Below are 19,027 nucleotides of genomic sequence, written 5' to 3' on the forward strand. Positions count from 1 at the left end.
GCCCGCGGCCCGGGGGGGGGGGGCGGGGGGAGTGGAGAAAGCGGGGCGCGCGGAGGAGCGCCGGGCCCCCAGCGCCGCGGGAGCTGGGAGGACTGCGCGGCCCGGCTGGCGGCGCGGCTGCACAGTCCCAGCGTGGCGCAGCGCGGCGGGGACGCTACGCTGGGACCGCCCAGATCTCCCTCCTCGGCGCCCCGCGCCCCGGTGCCCTCGGCCGCCTCTTCTTCCTTCACTCGCTGCCCAGGCGGGAGCGGCGCCCAAGTCCGGTGCGCCATGCCCGGGGCCGGGTAGCCCCGCCGCCCGCCGGCCCGCCAGCCCGCCCTCCGAGCCACCCGCCAGCGGGCCGGCGGCCGGGGAGTCGCGGGGCAGGCAGGTAGGGCCGGGGCGGGCGGGGCGGCGCGCGGGAAGGAGGGAGGGAGCGCCGGCGGGCGGGGGCGGCCCCAGCTGCTCTCCAGCCTGCACATCTGGTTCCGCTTCCTCCCTCCCGGGGAAGTGAAAGTGGAGGGGAAGGCGCAGCCGGGAGCCAGCTAGCGGTGGCGGGCACCCCGCACCCCACTGCCCCCGCGGGTGCCGGAGCAGGAGCACCCCGCCCTCCTGCTCGGGTCACGCGGCGGCCGGCGCTGCTGCCGTCACGTCCTCGGCCCCGGCGCGCCGGCTTTCGGTGCCCTCCAGCTCCCTGCTCGGCCTCCTCCCCCTCCGCGCGCCCTCTGCCCCAGCCCCACTTCCCGTTGCCCGGCATGTGGGCGTTGGAGACCCGAGTGGCCCCGGTGCCCGTGGCTCCACTTAGGGAGAAAGGGTGACCCTCCGCAGGACTCCCCCGGCCGGGTCCGGGAATCCCTGCGCGTGCTCGGCGCCTGGGGGGGCACCCGCTCCCGCTCCGACGGTCCCACCTAACTGCCTGTGCCTGTGCCTGGGGCATGGGGCTCCCGCTCGCCTGCACTAGGTGAGGGAGGGGGTGGTGCCCTAGAGTTAAATCTGGAGGCTGATGCGGACTCCTGGCTTCACCTCCCAGACGTGGAGGCTAAATTTAGCTGGAGTTGGGGCGTGTGTGCCCAGGAGCCAGCCTGGCCCCGGGAGATTCCTTTGCTCCCTCCAGTTAGTTCTCTGGGCCAAGAGTGGGAGATAAAGTAGAACTGTTCATCCCGGAGCCAGGGAATCTCCACGGCCTGGCTCAGGCCCCTTTGGTCTGGAGTTCGGACTTGGCGTGATGCTGCGCTGGCACCTTCAGCAGAACCCCCCGCCCCACGGCGCCGCCACACACACCCATAGGCTGACTTCTGCTGAGCTGCAGCTTCCCCTCGCCGTTTCAGGAAGTAACCTCCCTTCCCCTCTGAAGCACTCCCCCACACCTCCCAGCCCCTGATGCAAACCACCCACCAGGCTCTTCCCAGCTTCTGCACCCTGGGGCGCCGCAGGAACCTTGGGGCTCCTACTCCCTGGGGCGGGCCATGGAGGCAGGTGAGGAAACAGTTACTGAAAGGCTGTTGTGGGCCTAATTCTGTCTCCGGCTCCGGGGCTCTGTGGCAGAGGCGAGGGACGGCGGGAACCCGCCTCCCACAGTCACTTTAGACCTAACTGGAGACATCTAAGGATCCCGTGGGTGGGAGGGCACTGTGGCCGGGCCAGGCTGGTGGAGTTAAGAACACTGAGTCTGGTGGAAAGGCACTAAAGCTTGGTTTTGTGAGGTTTCCCAGAATCCTGTGGGGTCCTCTGAAAACGTAGGAGTGGGCCCTTTTAAGAGTGTCAACTGGGTCAGGAGGTCCTTAGGATGTCATAACTAGAGCAGAAAGCCAGAAACCCTTAAAAAAGACCAAGGTTGGTGTGGCGTGGCCAGAATCAATGGTGTCCTTGCAGGTCATTACAGGAAATAGTGGGATCTCTGGTGTTCTAACTAGGCAGGTAGTGGGGAGGGTGGGGCCTTTGGAAGGCATACACCAGCAACATGATGGTGTCAGAGCCCAGGCTAGCCATCTAAGGTGGAGTTTGGGTTCTTTGGGGAGAGAACTGCCAAGTGGGAGGAACCTGGTCTTTTTTAAGGAGCTGTGGTGGGGATGTGAGAGGTGGGATGGACTGACCGCTTATCCCATCTTCCTTTGGAAGGATTAGGAACTGGAGGGGACTGAAGGGAGGGGGTAGCACTCTGTTGCCGTGGCAACACCAGTTTCCCTGGCTCCATCTCTCCCCCACTTGCCCATTCCAGATGCAGTGAGTGAGGGGGGGGCCATGGCGGAGGAGCGGCCCCCCCGGCTGGTGGATTACTTCGTGGTTGCTGGGCTTGCGGGGAATGGAGCACCTATCCCTGAGGAAACATGGGTTCCTGAGCCCAGCGGACCCCTGCGCCCTTCCCGGCCAGCTGAGCCCATCACCGATGTGGCAGTCATTGCTAGGGCACTGGGCGAGGAGGTGCCCCAGGGCTATACATGCATCCAGGCTTCTGCTGGGGGCCACCCCTTGGAATTCAGTGCTGGGCTCCTGGGTGGAACTCAGCCTGTCATCTGCTACCGCAGAGGCCGGGACAAACCCCCGCTTGTGGAGTTGGGGTATGTGCCTCCTAGCCATGCTGGCCCCAGGGGAGCTGGGAGGGACTATGAGTTAGAGCCAAGGTAGGGGTGTGGGATGAGGGGAGGGCCAGAGGCCAGGGAGGAGGGGCTGAAGTCATCAGTACTTGGTCTCAGGTTGGGTTTGCATGCCCGTGCTGCTGCCACCTAGCCCTTTGGTCTTGGCAGGTTATAAAGCCCCACCAATGAGGATAATACTCCCTCATAGGATGCTTGATAAGATTGAGTGGAGTAAGACCCCTGAGGGATTTAGCATGGAGTCATTGACTTCTTAGTGTCTGTTCATGAGAGTCGTAGCAGGCATGTGGGTTGTTACTGACAAGTAGGGTCAAGGGCAAAGAGGGGCTATGGGATTCTGGAGGAGAGTTCAGCAAGCAGAGGTGGGCCCGGTATTGGGTTTGACAAGGCTGAGTGTGCAAGGCAGTTTCCACTAGGTAGGCAGATCTGGCAGGATTGGGGTCTTTCTCCTCGGTCCTGTCCTCTTGACATTTCTCTGTTTTCTGTGCCAGGGTGTTATATGAGGGCAAGGAACGTCCCAAGCCTGGCTTCCAAGTGCTTGATACTACACCGTACAGCCACTCAGCCAACCTGGCCCCTCCAGGCCCCGGGCATCCCCGCACCTACCTCACTTATAGGCGGGCAGCAGAGGGGGCAGGACTGCATGCCCTGGGCATCACTGACCTCTGCCTGGTGCTGCCCAGCAAGGGTGAGGGCACGCCTCATACTTACTGCCGGTTGCCCCGCAACCTCAACCCTGGCATGGTGAGTGGGGCTGTGGAGCTGAGAGCTGAGACCTGGGCCCTTGGTGTGAGGGTGTGGAACTGGGCCCAAGGGTATAAAGGGGCCAGGGGCAGGCCAGACGGGTGATAGGGCTTGAGGGCTTGTGATTAGTGGCAGCTCAGAAGATTATTTGGGGGTAGTAGAGAGAAAGTGGACCCCAGAAACCTTTGGTAGCTGTGTGTTTGCTTGTTTCTTGCCATCGGGGGCAGTGGGGCCCAGCAGTGTACCTGTGCTACAAGGTGGGCCTAGCCAAAGCCAACACACTGGTGTATGAGGCAGGTGAGTGGCCCCGTTGTCCCTCCTAGCCTTTGACCCTTCGTGTCCCTCTGCCCTGGTGCCTCCTGGCTGATTCCTTCAAGTGTTCCCAGAATTTATTTCCCTTTTGCTGCTTGGCCCTTCTCTGGGATCCCCTGGCTCCTCTCCCTGAAGTCTGATGGACACCCCTCCTTTTGGGTACTCCTCACTCTGCTTGGGTGCAGAGCTGCTGGGCCGCTATCCAGAGGAGGACAATGAGGCTTTCCCGCTGCCCGAGTCAGTGCCAGTCTTCTGCCTGCCCATGGGGGCCACTATCGAGTGCTGGCCTTCCCAGACCAAGTACCCCGTGCCCGTCTTCTCCACCTTTGTGCTCACGGGTGCCGCTGGTGATAAGGTAGGTGTGTGGCCTGTGGTAAGGGGCTGGGCCATGCAGAGCCTGCCTGACGGTCCCTCTGTCCCCTGCAGGTGTATGGTGCCGCCCTGCAGTTCTATGAGGCCTTTCCGAGGGCCAGGCTGTCAGAGAGGCAGGCGCGGGCACTGGGCCTGTTGAGCGCCGTGGAACGGGGCCGGGCGCTGGGCGGCCGTGCCGTGCGCAGCCGGCGGGCCATCGCCGTGCTGTCCCACTGGCCTGCCTTTCCAGCCTTCAGAGCCTTCCTCACCTTCCTTTACCGCTACTCTGTCTCGGGCCCCCACCGCCTGCCCTTGGAAGCGTGAGCATGGCTACCCTGCCACTGGGAAGGAGTGAGGAGGGCGCAGGAGGCGGGAAAAATTAGCATGGAGATGGGAGTGGGCTGGGCACGGGGAGGGGCCGGCTGTAGTGTGGGGTTGTACAGTGTGGCCATTGGAAAAAACTGTCACCGGTGGAGGAGACAGGGACAGCCTGAAATACAGTCTGTCCCGCTGGTTGGGCCTGGCGAGGGCTGCGTGTGATTTGCACAAGTCTGTTGAACAAGAGAGGCTCGGTGGCTGATGCAGGCCTTGAAGTGGGGTTCAGGGAGGAATAATATTCTTTTTTTTTTTCCTATGAAATTAAATTTTTTAAGTGATTATTTTTAGTTGTATATTTCACTTATTTGTTTTTAGGTGGTGCTGAGGACGGAACCCAGGGTCTTGCATGTGGGAGGCCAGCCTCTCCCGCTGAGCCCCGCCCGCCCTGTTCTTAGTTCTGGGTAGCAGTGGGGTAGGACTAGGGCTCTTAGGAGAGGAGAGGGAGAGGGACACGGGGTGGAAGAGGACGGGTGGACGGCGTGTGCCTCACCTGCTCCCTCTCTCCCCAGGCACATCTCCCACTTCATTCACAACGTGCCCTTCCCTTCCCCACAGAGACCCCGCATCTTAGTGCAGGTAAGGGCCAGGGCTGGGCTGGACGGACGGAGAGGAGCAGGCCTGTCACCAACACTGACCTCTGGCTTTTTGGCCCCCTAGATGTCTCCCTATGACAACCTGCTCCTCTGTCAGCCTGTGTCCTCACCATTGCCCCTCAGGTATGTGCCGGGTTTGGGGAGGGGGTCTTTGATGACTGAGGACATGGTAGGTGCTGGGGGCAGTTGTTGAGGTCCTTGCAGGCTGGGCCCCAGCGGTGTCCCTGCCTGGTGCCTGGGGAAGAGTCTCCAGGGCCTGCTGGTGACGCACCCCCACCCTCGAATTGCCTGCAGCGGCGCCAGCTTCCTGCAGCTGCTGCAGAGCCTGGGCCCTGAGCTGGCGGTCACGCTGCTGATGGCTGTGCTCACAGAGCACAAGTTGCTGGTCCACTCGCTGAGGCCGGACCTGCTCACGAGTGTCTGTGAGGCCCTCGTCTCGGTGAGTACACCTGTCCGCCCACTCTTCTGGATTTGTCCCCTTACTTTTCCTTCCTTGAGGAGGTTCTCAGTCCCTTTCCCTGGGTACAGTCACCATTTCCCCAGGGCCAGTGCCCTCTCCGCGCCTGTGTCCCTCCCTGCTGCCCCGGCCCCTGTTCACTGCTCCTCTCTGGGCTTCAGATGATCTTCCCGCTGCACTGGCAGTGCCCCTACATTCCGCTGTGCCCCCTGGTGCTGGCAGACGTGCTGAGCGCCCCCGTGCCCTTCATCGTGGGCATCCACTCCAGCTACTTTGATCTGCATGACCCTCCTGCCGACGTCATCTGTGTCGACCTCGATACCAACACGCTCTTCCAGTAAGAGGCTGGGTCTCACGGGGCACGGGAGGCGAGCTCGCAGGAGCCCACGTGTGAGCTGCCCTGGCTCCAGGCCTGAGGCGAAGGGGGGAGGAGCATGTGGGGAGTCCTGTCGTTCTTTTTCTCCTGTTTATCTCGTAGGACAGAGGAAAAGAAGCTCCTCTCCCCTCGGACCCTGCCCCGCAGACCCTACAAAGTTCTGCTGGCCACACTAACAACCCTGTACCAGCAGCTGGACCAGAGTGAGAAGACTGGGTGGGGGTGGGAGGCTGGGACTGTCATTGGGCTCCCGCTTCTCATGTGGGGAAGGCTGGGGGGAGCCAGACATTCCTTGAGGAGGTTAGAGGAGTCAGGATCTGGTGGGAGTCAGGGGGTTCTGCTTCCAACAGAAGCCAGAGGGAAGGAAGCTGGGTGCCACGGTGTATGCCTGTAATCCCAGTGAGTTGGGAGGCTGAGACAGGAGGCTCACAAGTTCAAGGCCAGCCTCAGCAAGTTAGTGAGAGAGACCCTCAGCATCTTAGTGAGACCCTGTCTCTAAATCAAAAATAAATAGGACTGAGATGCACCCTTAAGCTCAATCTCCAGTACAGCATTCCCGAACACCTCAGGAAGGTTGAACTTGTCGCTGGGGAGGCCACTGTTGGTGTGAGATCTGAGGGGGCTGGGGATGGAACAGGTGTCAGTGTGAAGGATGGGGTGGGCAAGCACTGTGGGTGCTGACCCCGACTCTGGGCATCTCTTCCCAGCGTACACTGGACCTGAGGAGGAGGCATCCCTGGAATTCCTGTTGACGGACTATGAGGCCGTCTGCGGCCGCCGCGCCCGCCTGGAGCGGGAAGTCCAGGGAGCCTTCCTGCGCTTCATGGCCTGCCTGCTCAAGGGCTACCGGGACTTCCTGCGCCCCCTCACCCAGGCCCCTTCTGAGGGGTCTCGTGACGTTGACAACCTTTTCTATCTTCAGGGTAACGCGAGCCTGTCTCTGCTCTCAAAGGGTATTGTGGGAGGGTGGCCTGGGGGCCGCCAGGTTTCTTATTCCCTCACTCAGTAAGTGTTTTGGTGGCACCTGCTTGAGCCATCCACTCTTAAGGTCTTGGAGGAAGTAAGGGTTCAAAGATGAGGCAGATGGGGCCCCGCTCTCTGGAGCTCTGGGCATAGAGTGGACACAGTGACCTTTGTGAGCAGCCCCCATGGGCAAAGCTCGGTTGAGGGACCTGTCCTTGGAGAGCCCTCAGCGTATGACGGTGGGTGCAGGTAGACCAAAGGAAGGACTCTGGGGCCCTGGTGCTAGACGGAGCTGAGCTGGTCCCTCTGTGTGTCAGGGGTATGTGTCAGTGGGCCGAGAGGTGACGACCTCGGTGGGCATGGCTCCTGAGAAAGCAGAGGGCCGAGAATGGGGCAGGGCAGGATGGCTGCAGGAGAGAGCCCTGGTCACCTCCCTTCCCTGCCTCACTCTTGTCCCCATCAGGTTTCCTCAAGTCCCGAGAACGCTCCAGCCACAAGCTGTACTCTCAGCTGCTGCACACGCAGATGTTCTCACAGTTCATCGAAGAATGTTCTTTTGGCTCTGCTCGGCATGCTGCCCTTGAGTTCTTTGACTCTTGTGTTGACAAGGTATCGAGTATGTCCCTTCTCTATGTGCCCAGTGGTCTCTGCTCTCCTGCTGCTTCTCTCTCTTGCCCACAGGCCACTGTAAACCCAAACGTGTCTCAGCTGTGACGGGGAGGGCACCCCTGGAGTCACGAGCACGTAGCGTGTGCCGCTGGCTTCCTCTGCGAAGTACCGTCCCATTCTCACTCTGTCCCCCAGCCGGGTCTTCAGGACTCCTGCCCTGCGGACGTGCTTTCCTGGAAGATGCCGTGTTCCGGACGTCTGGCATGCTCCAGGCCCACTGTCTTTTTATTTTATTTTTTGCGGTACTGAGGATGGCACCTGCGAGTGCTCTGCCACGGAGCTGCCTCCCGGATTCTTTTTATTTTTCATTTTGAGGCAGGGTCATCCTAAGTTGCCAAGGCTGGCCTCAACTTTCCGTCCTGCCTCGGCTCCCAAGTCACTGGGGTACAAGTTGCGTGGCACCCTGCCCCTGCCGCGCCTGACGCCGCGCGCTCCCCTTGCTGTTCAGGTCCACCCCGAGCAGGAGAAGGCCGAGCCGGCCCCCTTAGTGGAGCTGGAAGAACTCTCGGGAAGCGAGCTCACCGTCTTCATCACCCCCCCTGAGGAGCCCCCCGCCCCAGAGGGCAGTGAATCCACTCCCCAGTACTGGTGAGAGATTTCGTCCCCTCCTGTGTCCCACGTGGACCCTTGGATGGTCCACTTCAGGTGCCTGGCCCTGTATTGACTGCCCTGATGTCGGCTCTCTCTGCCCCTCCAGCTACGACGGGTTCCCAGAATTACGGGCTGAGCTATTTGAGTCTCCTCAAGAGCAACCAGGGGCCCTGCCTGTGCCAGGCCCATCCCGTAGCGCCCCCAGCAGTCCTGCCCCTCGCCGTACCAAACAGGTAAGCAGCTCCTGGGCCCCGCGGGGAACCCGGCTCAGGCCGAGGGCGGCTGCTTCGTTTCTGTGAAATGGGATGAGGCGGCGGCCTTCCCATAGACCGGAGGGAGTTCACTGTGCCTGGCCATGAGAAGTGGCGCACAAACCTCTGCCGTTGTCATCACCAGCACCCTCCCATCGTCACTTCTGGGAATCCAGAGGCTGGTGGCTCAGTCCAGGGCCCCTGCCAGTGCTCAGGAGCCACAGCCTGTCAGTACAGCCACTTCCTCGGTACAGGCACAGAGCGTCCTTCAGGGGAGGCGCTGCTTCTTCGGACCTCCCTGGCATCGTGTTCACCTTGTTGTGTCCTCTGCCCCGCCTAGGAAATGAAGGTGGCCCAGCGGATGGCACAGAAGTCAGCGACAGTGCCCGAGCTGTGGGCCCGGTGCCTGCTGGGCCACTGCTACGGGCTGTGGTTCCTGTGTCTTCCGGCCTATGTGCGGTCAGCACCCTCCCGGGTGCGGGCGCTGCACACAGCCTACCATGTGCTGCGCGAGATGGAGAGCCGCAAGGTGGTGCTCCCCGATGAGGTGGGCGCCATTTACCATGCGGCCATGGGGGCTGCGAGAGGGGAGCTTGTGGGAGTTGAAGAAAGCAGATGGGGAGCCCAAGATTGGGCAGATGGGGAGCCCAAGGTTGGGCAGATGGGGAGCCCCAGGGCTGGGCAGATGGGGAGCCCAGGGCTGGGCAGATGCTCCTCAGCATTCACTGTGAGTGCGGTCACATCAGCACTCACTAAGGGGACTGCAGGGTAGCAGGGTCAGGAGAGCCGCAGGGGCCAGTGAGGAGTGCAGGAACTGAAAAGCCTGGAGGGCGGGCTTGGAGGGAGGCTGCTGCCATTCCGTGCCTCTCGGCCTAGGTGTGTTACCGGGTGCTGATGCAGCTCTGCTCCTACTACGGGCAGCCCGTCTTGTCTGTGCGGGTCATGCTGGAGATGCGACGGGCAGGCATCGTGCCCAACACCATCACCTATGGTTACTACAATAAGGTACCTAGTTTGGGGTAGGACGGCTGGCAGGCTGGACCAGGTGTGCGTGGGGAGGACGCCGTTCCCTGACCCCTGCTTCCCCAACTTGGAGACTGGGCTTATGCAGCTCCCCTGGGTCCTGGGACCATTGTCCTCCATCGCCGCCTCTTGTAGCCTAGGCACCAGCAAATGGCTTTTTGGGTTTTTTGTTTTCATCTTAGCTTCTTTGATTCCCCATCGGAACAGCCCTGACTGTAGCTCATAGTACTGGCCATGTGTCTGGCACTCTTCTGAATACATCATACATTTTTAAAAACTTCACATTATACATTTTAAATAACTTTATATTCACCATCCCCATGGGGAGGAGGATCACCCCTGTCTCATAGATGAGGAGATGAGTTACAGAAAATTCATAACTTGCCCAAAGTACCATAGTGGACGAGTTGGGGAGTTAGAATATGAGCAAAGGCATATTCCTATTTCCCAAATTCAGCCCCTTCACCATGATACTGAACTATCTCCTGCTTTTCAGATGAGGAAACTTTTTTTTTTCGTTGTTTAAAATATTTATTTATTTTAGTTATCGGCGAACACAACATCTTTGTTTGTATGTGGTGCTGAGGTTCGAACCCGGGCCGCACGCATGCCAGGCGAGCGCGCTACCACTTAAGCCATATCCCCAGCCCGGATGAGGAAACTTAATGACCAAAATCTGAAATGATTTCTTCAAAGCCACAGAGTTTTTAAGTAGTAGAGTCTGACTAAGAACTTCCTCCATTACTCTGGGCTTCTCGCAGGTCCTCTCAGGACAGTGGCTCACAATTACCCTTGTTCCTGGCTGAGCCATTGGTCAGGCAGTCCTCGGCAGGATGTGTGGAGAGAAGGTGGTCCCTGGGGCTCGAGGACAGGAGGTGGGCATCAGGCTGGGGTCAGGGTGCTGGAAGGAGGCCACCCTGATGGACGCTATACTTGGCAGGCTGTGCTGGAAAGCAAGTGGCCATCTGGTACACCAGGTGGACGCTTGCGTTGGGCCAAGCTTCGGAATGTTGTCCTGGGGGCTGCTCAATTCCGTCAGCCTCTGAGAGACCGGCAGCGGCAGCAGCAGCAGCAGCAGCAGCAGCAGCAGCAGCAGCAGCAGGTGTCAGCACACCAAGAGGCTGGCAGTTCCCAGACAGGTGGGCAGGGAATGGTGAGCAGGCTTAGGGAGGGGCAGCAGGCTCTTGGAGAGCCAGAGCTGGCTTCGCGGTCAGCATGGGCTTTCAGAGAATAGCTAAGCTACACTCAACTGGTAACAACAGAGAGAGAGTTCTGCCTGAGGGGAACCTTGCCAAGCCAGGTCCCTCGGCGGAGGTCTGTTGGGGTTTCTAGCTAGCGGCCTCTAAATCCCTTCTCTGTCCTCCAGAGTCCTACCTGGAACGCCCTTCCCCAACCCGTCCCCTTCAGCGCCAGACGACTTGGGCTGGGCGAAGTCTGAGGGACCCGGCCTCACCCACTGGGCGCCTGGTGAAGAGTGGCAGTTTGGGCAGTGCCCGAGGAGCCCAGCCCACTGTAGAGGCCGGTGTGGCCCACAGTAAGTGGCCTTGTCTGGTCCTCCTCTTCCCTTCCCCACAGTCAGTTTTCCTAACCACTTGCAAGAAAGGAGAAGAACCAGGGCCAGAATTCTGGAAAAGTGGGCCTGTGTGGTGGGTAACTGTGCACTCTGAGGAGTCAAAATGTCGTGGTGGGGTCAAGTGTCAGAGTTTATGCAGCCGGAATTGTATTACTCGAGAAGCAGGCAGCTGGAGGAGAGGCTGGCCTCCACCTTCCCTGATTCTTTTTTTGTCCTGCAGTGATAGAGGCTTTAGGGGTCCTGGAGCCCCGGGGATCACCTGTGCCCTGGCATGATGGAAGTCTCTCAGACCTGAGCCTGACAGGGGAGGAGCTGGCACCTGGAGGCAGTCCAGGCGGCTCAGGCTTGGCCCTGAGTGCCCAGTCCACTGAGGCCCTGGAAGGGCTGAGTGTGCGAGGGCCCAAGGCTAGTGGGCGTCAGGATGAGGCAGGCACCCCCCGGCGAGGGCTGGGTGCCCGCCTCCAGCAGCTGCTCACTCCTTCCCGCCGCTCCCCTGCTGCCCGCATTTCCCCATCAGAGATGCCCCCTGACCTGCCTCCCCCTGCCCGTCGCAGCCCAATGGAGAGTCTTCTGAGGCCCCGGGAGCGACCTGGATCCACTGCATCGGAGGTAGCCAGCCCCGCAGCTTCAGGAGGCCCGGGGAGGGGCCTGCAGGGTCGGGCCTGCAGGGTCGTTAGAGCTGGCATCCCCGCTGGAGAGGAGCGCGGAGCCAGCTGACAGGGTTTCCTCGTGTGATGGCAGAGCTCAGCCTCTCTGGGCAGTGAGTGGGACCTCTCAGAGTCTTCTCTCAGTAGCCTGAGCCTCCGCCGTTCCTCAGAGCGCCTCAGTGACACCCCTGGATCCCTCCAGCCACCTTCCCTGGAAGTGAGGATAACCGCCCCCCTGCAGTCTTCCCGGGAAAGGCGGGTGGAGAGGAGGTCAAGGAGGGCTGGCTGGGATTTGGAGGTGGAAGGGCCCAGGAGGGGGCACTGAAGGCTGAGCCAGGCCTACTTCCTGGGGTCTCCTTGTCCACAGATTCTGCTCTCCAGCTGCTCCCTGTGCCGTGCCTGTGACTCACTGGTGTACGATGAGGAAATCATGGCTGGTTGGGCACCCGACGACTCTAACCTCAACACAACCTGCCCCTTCTGCGCCTGCCCTTTTGTGCCCTTGCTCAGTGTTCAGACCCTTGATTCCCGACCCAGGTGCCCAAATCAGGGCAAGTGCCGTGGGTGGGACAGGAAGGCAGTGGTCCAAGAGCTGACCCCTTCTGCTGTCCCCTTGCAGTGCCCCCAGCCCCACCCCTGCCCCTGCTGGTGCCAGTAGCAGCAAAGACGCCCCTGTTCCTGGGGGTCCTGGCCCTGTGCTCAGCGACCGCAGGCTCTGTCTCGCCCTGGATGAACCTCAGCTCTGCAACGGGCACACAGGGGTAAGGGCTGGGCCAACGGGGCACAGAGAGTGGGAGCATGTAGCCTGTGTGGAAAGGTGACCAATAGGTGGTACTCAGGGCAAGAGGCCTCCCAGAAGCCACTGGAATAATGGCTTGGTGGGAGGCAGGGCTCTGGATAGGGCCCTTCTACTCTGTGTCTGACAGGGCGCCTCTAGGCGCGTGGAGAGTGGGGCCTGGGCATACCTGAGTCCCCTGGTGCTGCGGAAGGAGCTGGAGTCTCTGGTAGAGAATGAGGGCAGCGAGGTTCTGGCACTGCCTGAACTGCCTGCTGCCCACCCCATCATCTTCTGGAACCTTCTGTGGTATTTCCAACGGCTACGCCTGCCTAGTATTCTACCAGGCCTGGTGCTGGCCTCCTGTGATGGGCCCCCGCCTCCCCAGGTCAGTATTTTATGTGGCCTCCTTTCCTGTCTCCCAGCTCTGTGTCCTCGTCTTCTGTGTCTTTGGCACTAAAGAAGGAGCCCAGACTGTGGAGTATTTGTGTCTGGTTGACTCCTGGCCCTTGCAGTTCACCACTCTGGGCCACAGTTTTTCATGTGTCATAAGCAGTGACATCACAGGGCTGTGGCACAGGCACCTTGTGCAGCGCTTGGTACCTAGGAAATCACTAGTTAATGTTCATCTACTCACTCCATCTTTTAGGTTCCAGGCACAGTTTTCAGGCATTAGAGATGTAGCAGATTTCAAAACACATCCTTACTCTGCAGAGCTTACATTCTCATGGGAGTAGGTCCTTCCCTCTGCTTGGTGTGTCCTGTAATGTCTGTCTGTCTCTTTGGACACTGCCTTCCATTCTGTGAGCCTGACTGGCTCTCCTGTCTCAGCTCCCCCAGGCCCCGTCTCCTTGGCTAACGCCTGATCCAGCCTCTGTGCAGGTGCGACTGCTGTGGGATATCCTGACTCCTGACCCTAGCAGCTGCCCACCTCTCTATGTGCTCTGGAGGGTCCACAGTGAGTCTGGTATCTGACATAGGGATGGGAGGGGTGAGTCCCACACCTAGAAGGCTCCGTCATCCTGGTGACCTTTCTTCCTTCACCCAGGCCAGATCCCTCAGCGGGTGGTGTGGCCAGGCCCCGTACCTGCGTGTCTCAGCTTGGCATTGCTGGAGTCAGTGCTGCGCCATGTTGGGCTCAATGAGGTGCACAAGGCTGTGGGGCTCTTGCTGGAGACTCTAGGGCCCCCTCCTGCTGGCCTGCACCTGCAGAGGTACGATGCTCATCTGAGGGTCCCTGACCTGCACCAGCTTCACACCTCTTTTCTCTGGCTTACACCCTTCTGCCTCTGTACAGGGGTATCTACCGCGAGATCTTATTCCTGACAATGGCTGCCATGGGCAAGGACCACGTGGACATAGGTGAGGGAGCAGGCGGGGGACTGAGGAGTTTAAGGACCCTGGGCCAGGAGTGAGAGGCTGGGGTCCTAGTGCACTGATTCCCACCCTTTTCCCTAGTGGCCTTCGACAAGAAGTACAAATCCGCCTTCAACAAGCTGGCCAGCAGCATGGGCAAGGAGGAACTGAGGCAGCGGCGGGCACAGATGCCCACTACCAAGGCCATTGATTGCCGAAAATGTTTTGGAGCACCTCTGGAATGCTAGGGACCCTTGAGCTTCCCTCTCCAGCCTATGGTGGGGAGGCGAGGCAGCAAGGATTCTATAGACAAACTGCTTCTCTGTTCCCTTCATAGAGGACTTGGGAACAGGCTGGGAAGCCTGTTCAGCCATAGGCTCCAAGTGGGGCCAGCAGAAAGGGGGACCCACTGTTACCAAAAGTCACAATTCCCCCGTCTCCATCCTGCTAACCTTTTCATGTCAGTGTTGGGGAGAGATGGGGAGCCGGTGCAGCTCTGTCCCTCCCCGAGCCTATTCCAGGAACTCTCACCCAGGGCACCCAAGATCTGCACTGCCCTGGTTACTTTAGAAGTTTTTGTTTTAAAAAACAACTGGAAAGATACAGAGCTACTGAGCCTTTGCCCAGATGAGAGGGGGGATCTCATCCCACCAGTGGTGGTCCCCCTTCCCTGGCGTTGCTGAAGGAGCCCAAGGCTCTCCATGCCTTTCTACCTTAGTGTTTGTATTTTATTTTAAGTTATTTATTCTGGAGCCAGAGCCCCCTTGCTAATGAGGCTCTTATGGAGAGTGAGAAAGAGAAGGGAAATGGGGCACAGAGGTCTGTAGCTCCCTGAAAGCCAGGCAGTGGGAGCCAGGGGAGCCCCAGGCCCCCCTGAGGAAGAACTGGTGCCTCCTGCAGTCCTGATCCTTCCTGTCCACTCCATCTTGGGAAGCGCCCCACCCACCCAGGGCCCTGACCTGTGCAATAAGAATTGTCCCCTGCAAAGTTTTGTTGTATGTAAATATAGTAAAAGCTGCTTCTGTCTTTTTCCTTCTGCCTCCCGTTTCCTGGGTCCGGATGATAGTGGGGGATGCTTATGCTGCGCCTTTCTCCTGGCCACCCGTCCTCTTTTCCACCTCTGTCCTTTGCAACCTTCAGGTATACCCTGCTTCTCCTGGCCATGTCTGGTGCTGGCCCCTTGGGGCACAGGGAGTTCTTAGAGCAGGGTGGGGGGGAATCTGGTGCTGCTATGGCAGTGCCAGTCTGTGTGGCACTTCCATCCCTCCCACACAATCACCCCCTTGTCCCTCATCTGTACCCCACACAAAGGCTCCATTCTCTGGGGGCCTTGAGCTCATCTTTGCCTTATTTCCTCTCCCCTAACTTGCCCCCCGACTTCTCCAGTACCTCCACAGAGATGACAACCCTTTCCCCAGTAGTTGGTTTTGGCGGCCCTCACGTGTCCTGGGGGACTTGGCATTGAGTCATTCTCGTCCTCCTTAGTTGCTCTATTTGCAGGCAGTATTCTTCTGCTCAGGGTCTCAGCCTGGGGACAGCACTGGAAAGAAAGGGGCTTCTTGTGCTGTGAACATCAGGGAGATGGGCATCATTTTTTCTAATCCCTTGGCCCACTCAACGCTCTCCTTTTTTTCCTATATAAGAAATAAACAGGAAACAATTCCTAACAGAGCTGCAAAACCATTTACCAAAGGGAGTCAGCTAACAAAACAAATGCCTTGGGAAGGAGGGCTGCAGGATCAATGGGGGAAGTGACTTACATTAATGTTTAGTGTAAATCCCTGGGTGATGGAGATCAGTGGGTGAAGAGAAGTACTACTTCTGAATGTCCTTCATTGCCAGAGGACCCTTCCCCATCCTGCCTTGATGCTTTTCCAGTCCTTAAAGGAGCTGCAAAGGAGGAAACCAAAGGGCTTAGGAAATGCCACCATCTGTCTTGCTAGATGATGATCTCTTCAGAGGTCACCCTACTTTCTGATTAGACCCCACTCACCAGAATCGACCTCCCTATTTGGTCCCTAAGGCCTAAGGACCTTTAGTAAGGGTAGACTTGCCTGTGTGTGTGTGTGTGTGTGTGTGTGTGTGTGTGTGTGTGTAGTGGTGGTGATGCCGGGGATCAAATTCAGGCCTCATTCATGCTAGGCAAGTGCCCTACCAGTGAGCTATGCCCCTAGCTTACAGACCTGCCCTCTTATAATTAATTTGGGTATAGTATACTCAGTGCTGCACTTAACTATAGTGAGAAAATTTTAGGGCCCAGTCCCTGCCCAAGTAGAACATACTATCTTACTAGTCTAGCATGCCCTTTGGTTTCACAGTAAAAACCTTCCAGCTTATGCCTCTCATTTTTGAGAAGTTAGATAAGAGAACTACAGAATTTCATAACTACAGACTATCTGGGAATTCCGATAGCAACTTATGATACCATAACATCTGATATCTGTCCTGTGGCCTAGGGAGCTGTATGAGGGAAAGGATATGTCTAAATTGCCTGGGTCAGTTTCTTTTTCCAGACTTCAGAGTATAAATCTTGTCTCTGCCACTTACTAATCTTCTGGTGACAGACAAGTAACTTAACTGCTATGCCTTAGTTTTTTTCTCATCTGAAAATGGGGAGGGGGTCATTTAAAGATTAATTATATTATCCATATGAAATGTTAAGCACATTCAGTAAATGTTAGCTTCAAAAAGGCAAGTGGTGCATGTCTGTAATTCCTCCAACTTGGGAGGCTGAGGCAGGAGGTTTGCAAGTTTGAGGGTAGCCTCAAAAATTCAGTGAGAACTTCAACTTAAGTGAGACCCTTTCTCAAAATAAAAAATAAAAAGGACTGGGATGTAGTTCAGTGGTAAAACACTCCTGGATTTAATCTCCAGTACCAATTTAAAAAAAAAAAAAAAAAAAAAAAAGAGGAAACAGTGGTGGAGCCTGTGTAGGGCAAAAGTCATGTCCACTACAATACTGGCCTCACTTCTTTAGAGCTTGATCGCTCCTGTTTGAAAGTCCCTTTCCAAAGCCTGATTTTTATTTTGTTGGGAGGCAGTTTCTCAGGCCTTGCAGAGTCTCCTTCAGGTGGGTCTCTTCCACTACTGTGTTTCTCATGTTTTCTCAAAGTTTTGAGGACAGCTTTTTAGATAGCAGAGAATGCACTGGTTTTATGATGGATGGCAGTTTAGGAAAAGAGGAATGTACACTCCATGAGGGTAGTGGCTTTATCTTGTTCACTTCTGTATCCCCAGCAAATGGGAGTGACTGGTAATATCATGGGTGCTTTATCAATGACTGAGAAGAATCAGTGAAAGCATTATGATGGTGGGTCTGGGGAAATTTTCAGTGCAGTACAAGGTAGGTACTGTGGGGAGAAGACCAGTATAAGTTGAATTTAGAACAAAGAGGGTGAAATTGTTGGAAAAGCAAGGAAAATTCTCAATAGTAGTTACCCTTATTACTGTTTTATATAGTTTATTGAGTGCTTATTGCCTCAATCACTTAAATGTACTATTTGTAATCCTTACAATTCCCTTATGAGTTAGGCACTCTTATTCCCATTTTACAGATGGGGAAAATAAGGCATTGAAATAGAAGTTAAGGGCTGGGGTTGTAGCTCAGTGGTTGAGTGCTTGCTTGCCTGGCATGCATGAGGCACTGGGTTCGATCCTCAGCACCACATTAAAAAAAAAAAAAGATACTGTGTCCATCTACAATTAAAAAATATATTAGAAAAAAGAAAATAGAAGTTAAGCTTGGCATTGTGGTGCATGACTATAAAACCATTGGCTTGGGAGGCTTAGGCAGGAGGATCACAAGTTTGAGGCCAGCTTGGACAACTTAAAGAGGCCCTGTTTAAAAATAAAACATAAAAGGGACTGGGGATGTAGCTCAGTAAGTAGTACATACAGTGCCACTGGGCTTGAGCCCCAGTACCACAAAACAAAAGCAAAAATGAAAACAAAACAACAACAAAAAAACCCCTAACTCCCAAACAAACAACAAAACAACCACCCAGAAGTTAATTAATTTGCATCCAAAGCACCCAAGTGATAAAAGGGCCAAGATTCAAACTCAAGCACTCAACTGAGTGCTTGTGCTTGACCATTTTCTTTCTTTACCTGGACACTATCCTAGCATGCTAACAGGTCTCTTATTCACTTAAAATAAAAACGGAGGCATGCCTGCGGGTGGGTTCAGGGTCTACCTGTCTTTTTGTTTGCTTTTTCCATCTGTCCTTACATGACTGTGCCCTCCATTACAATTTCATTTCTATTGCCCAGCATGACTTCTGCATGATTTGAAAAATATGTTCGTGGGCAGGGGATGTGGCTCAAGCGGTAGCGCGCTCGCCTGGCATGCGTGCGGCCCGGGTTCGATCCTCAGCACCACATACCAACAAAGATGTTGTGTCCGCCGAGAACTAAAAAATAAATATGAAAAATTCTCTCTCTCTCCCTTCTCTCTCACTCTCTCTTTGGTAAAAAAAAAAAAGAAAAAAGAAAAATATGTTCGTGCCTCTGGAACCAGTTCAAACCGCTGCTTGGTCACTAGCTCCCTGACTCTGGCACATTGTTTAAACTCTCTGACCTGGTTTCCTGCGATACCTGGGTTCAAATTTTGGCTCTGCCACTTAACATGTAACTCTGGGGAAAAACCCAATGGATCTGTATCTCCTTTGCCTCACTCACAAAACAGGAGCTCTGAGCACGGTGCCCGGCCCGCAGAGCCTTCCCGGGAACGCCGGGTGGGATCGTTCCCTCAACATTCCGTCCAGTGACACTCGGTCCCTATCCTTAAGGTGCCCAAGCACGCTAAGAGTGTGGGCCTAACTGCGCCGGCGAAGTGGCCGGGCTGGCGGAGGAGTGGGCCTCGAGGTGATGGGCTGGACTCAGGTGGGGTGGGAGGCTGTTTCTTCACTGAGAACCTCACGAAACCAGGAGATACCGAGAAAGGGTGCTTCGCTGGCTCTGCACACCGTAGGTCCTCCATAAACCTGGCCACTTGCCTTTTTTCCCCCCCTGGTGTCGTGGCTGTCACGACAGGACCGAGCAGAGGCCGACCAACACCAGCAAGCCCAAGGCCTTTGGCAGACGGAGACAGGCCACGCCCCAAAGAGACAGCAAGGCCCAAGCGCCTAAAGCTACTTCTATCGTGAAATTCCTGAATTCTGTCGCGATGAAACACTGCTCAACGTAGAGCCTAGCACCGATCGCCGGTCTCCATCTTTAGAAACGAAAGAATGAGAGCTGGCCAAAGGGGAATCCCGGTTTTGGGAGACTAGGGTACGGCGGCTGCCTGGGGACCAAAACGTCTCTAAGGTAAAGTTTCAGCCTGAAGCGATTTTTTGACCCCCGACACTTAATGGGCTGTCGAAGACCCGGATGTGTCTGGGACTGGCCGAGGTAC

The 19,027-nt window shown here is 56.8% G+C and overlaps 1 protein-coding gene and 1 long non-coding RNA gene across 9 annotated transcripts; one reads left to right on the forward strand and one right to left on the reverse strand.

The window, feature by feature from the left end:
- The first annotated feature begins 28 nt into the window (after positions 1-28).
- Positions 29-14,664, forward strand: Dennd4b (DENN domain containing 4B). 5 transcript variants are annotated; one of them, XM_078027513.1, is made up of 28 exons: positions 29-370; positions 2,198-2,537; positions 3,065-3,317; positions 3,545-3,614; positions 3,815-3,984; positions 4,056-4,300; positions 4,868-4,934; positions 5,016-5,074; positions 5,246-5,390; positions 5,570-5,745; positions 5,887-5,987; positions 6,492-6,707; positions 7,211-7,356; positions 7,865-8,004; positions 8,114-8,240; positions 8,599-8,805; positions 9,135-9,263; positions 10,222-10,420; positions 10,648-10,815; positions 11,075-11,463; positions 11,596-11,718; positions 11,869-12,038; positions 12,121-12,262; positions 12,428-12,664; positions 13,108-13,234; positions 13,325-13,490; positions 13,574-13,638; positions 13,735-14,664. In XM_078027513.1, the coding sequence occupies exons 2-28, from the start codon at positions 2,221-2,223 to the stop codon at positions 13,878-13,880; spliced, it is 4,500 nt and encodes a 1,499-aa protein (XP_077883639.1). In that variant the 5' UTR covers positions 29-370; positions 2,198-2,220; the 3' UTR covers positions 13,881-14,664. The 5 variants fall into 5 exon arrangements, with proteins under 5 accessions (XP_077883639.1, XP_005331329.2, XP_040143529.2 ...); XM_005331272.4 differs by lacking the exon at positions 29-370 and adding an exon at positions 409-1,455; XM_040287595.2 differs by lacking the exon at positions 29-370 and adding an exon at positions 409-940.
- On the reverse strand, positions 9,788-18,926 carry LOC120890574 (uncharacterized). 4 transcript variants are annotated; one of them, XR_013428261.1, is made up of 3 exons: positions 18,566-18,926; positions 15,393-15,522; positions 9,788-15,266 (listed from the first exon to the last, which is right to left on the reverse strand). It is a non-coding gene; the product is annotated as an uncharacterized LOC120890574 (long non-coding RNA). The 4 variants fall into 4 exon arrangements; XR_005734856.2 differs by having other exon boundaries at positions 18,310-18,924; XR_013428260.1 differs by having other exon boundaries at positions 18,627-18,917.
- Positions 18,927-19,027: the final 101 nt, after the last annotated feature.

The sequence above is a fragment of the Ictidomys tridecemlineatus genome, chromosome 11 (assembly GCF_052094955.1).
Source record: "Ictidomys tridecemlineatus isolate mIctTri1 chromosome 11, mIctTri1.hap1, whole genome shotgun sequence".
NCBI lineage: Eukaryota > Metazoa > Chordata > Mammalia > Rodentia > Sciuridae > Ictidomys > Ictidomys tridecemlineatus.

Coding starts and splice junctions, on each gene's coding strand:
- Dennd4b (XM_005331272.4), top strand. Junction 4,935..5,015: donor GACCCCGCATCTTAGTGCAG/GTAAGGGCCAGG, acceptor TTGGCCCCCTAG/ATGTCTCCCTATGACAACCT. Junction 8,806..9,134: donor AGGTGGTGCTCCCCGATGAG/GTGGGCGCCATT, acceptor CTCTCGGCCTAG/GTGTGTTACCGGGTGCTGAT.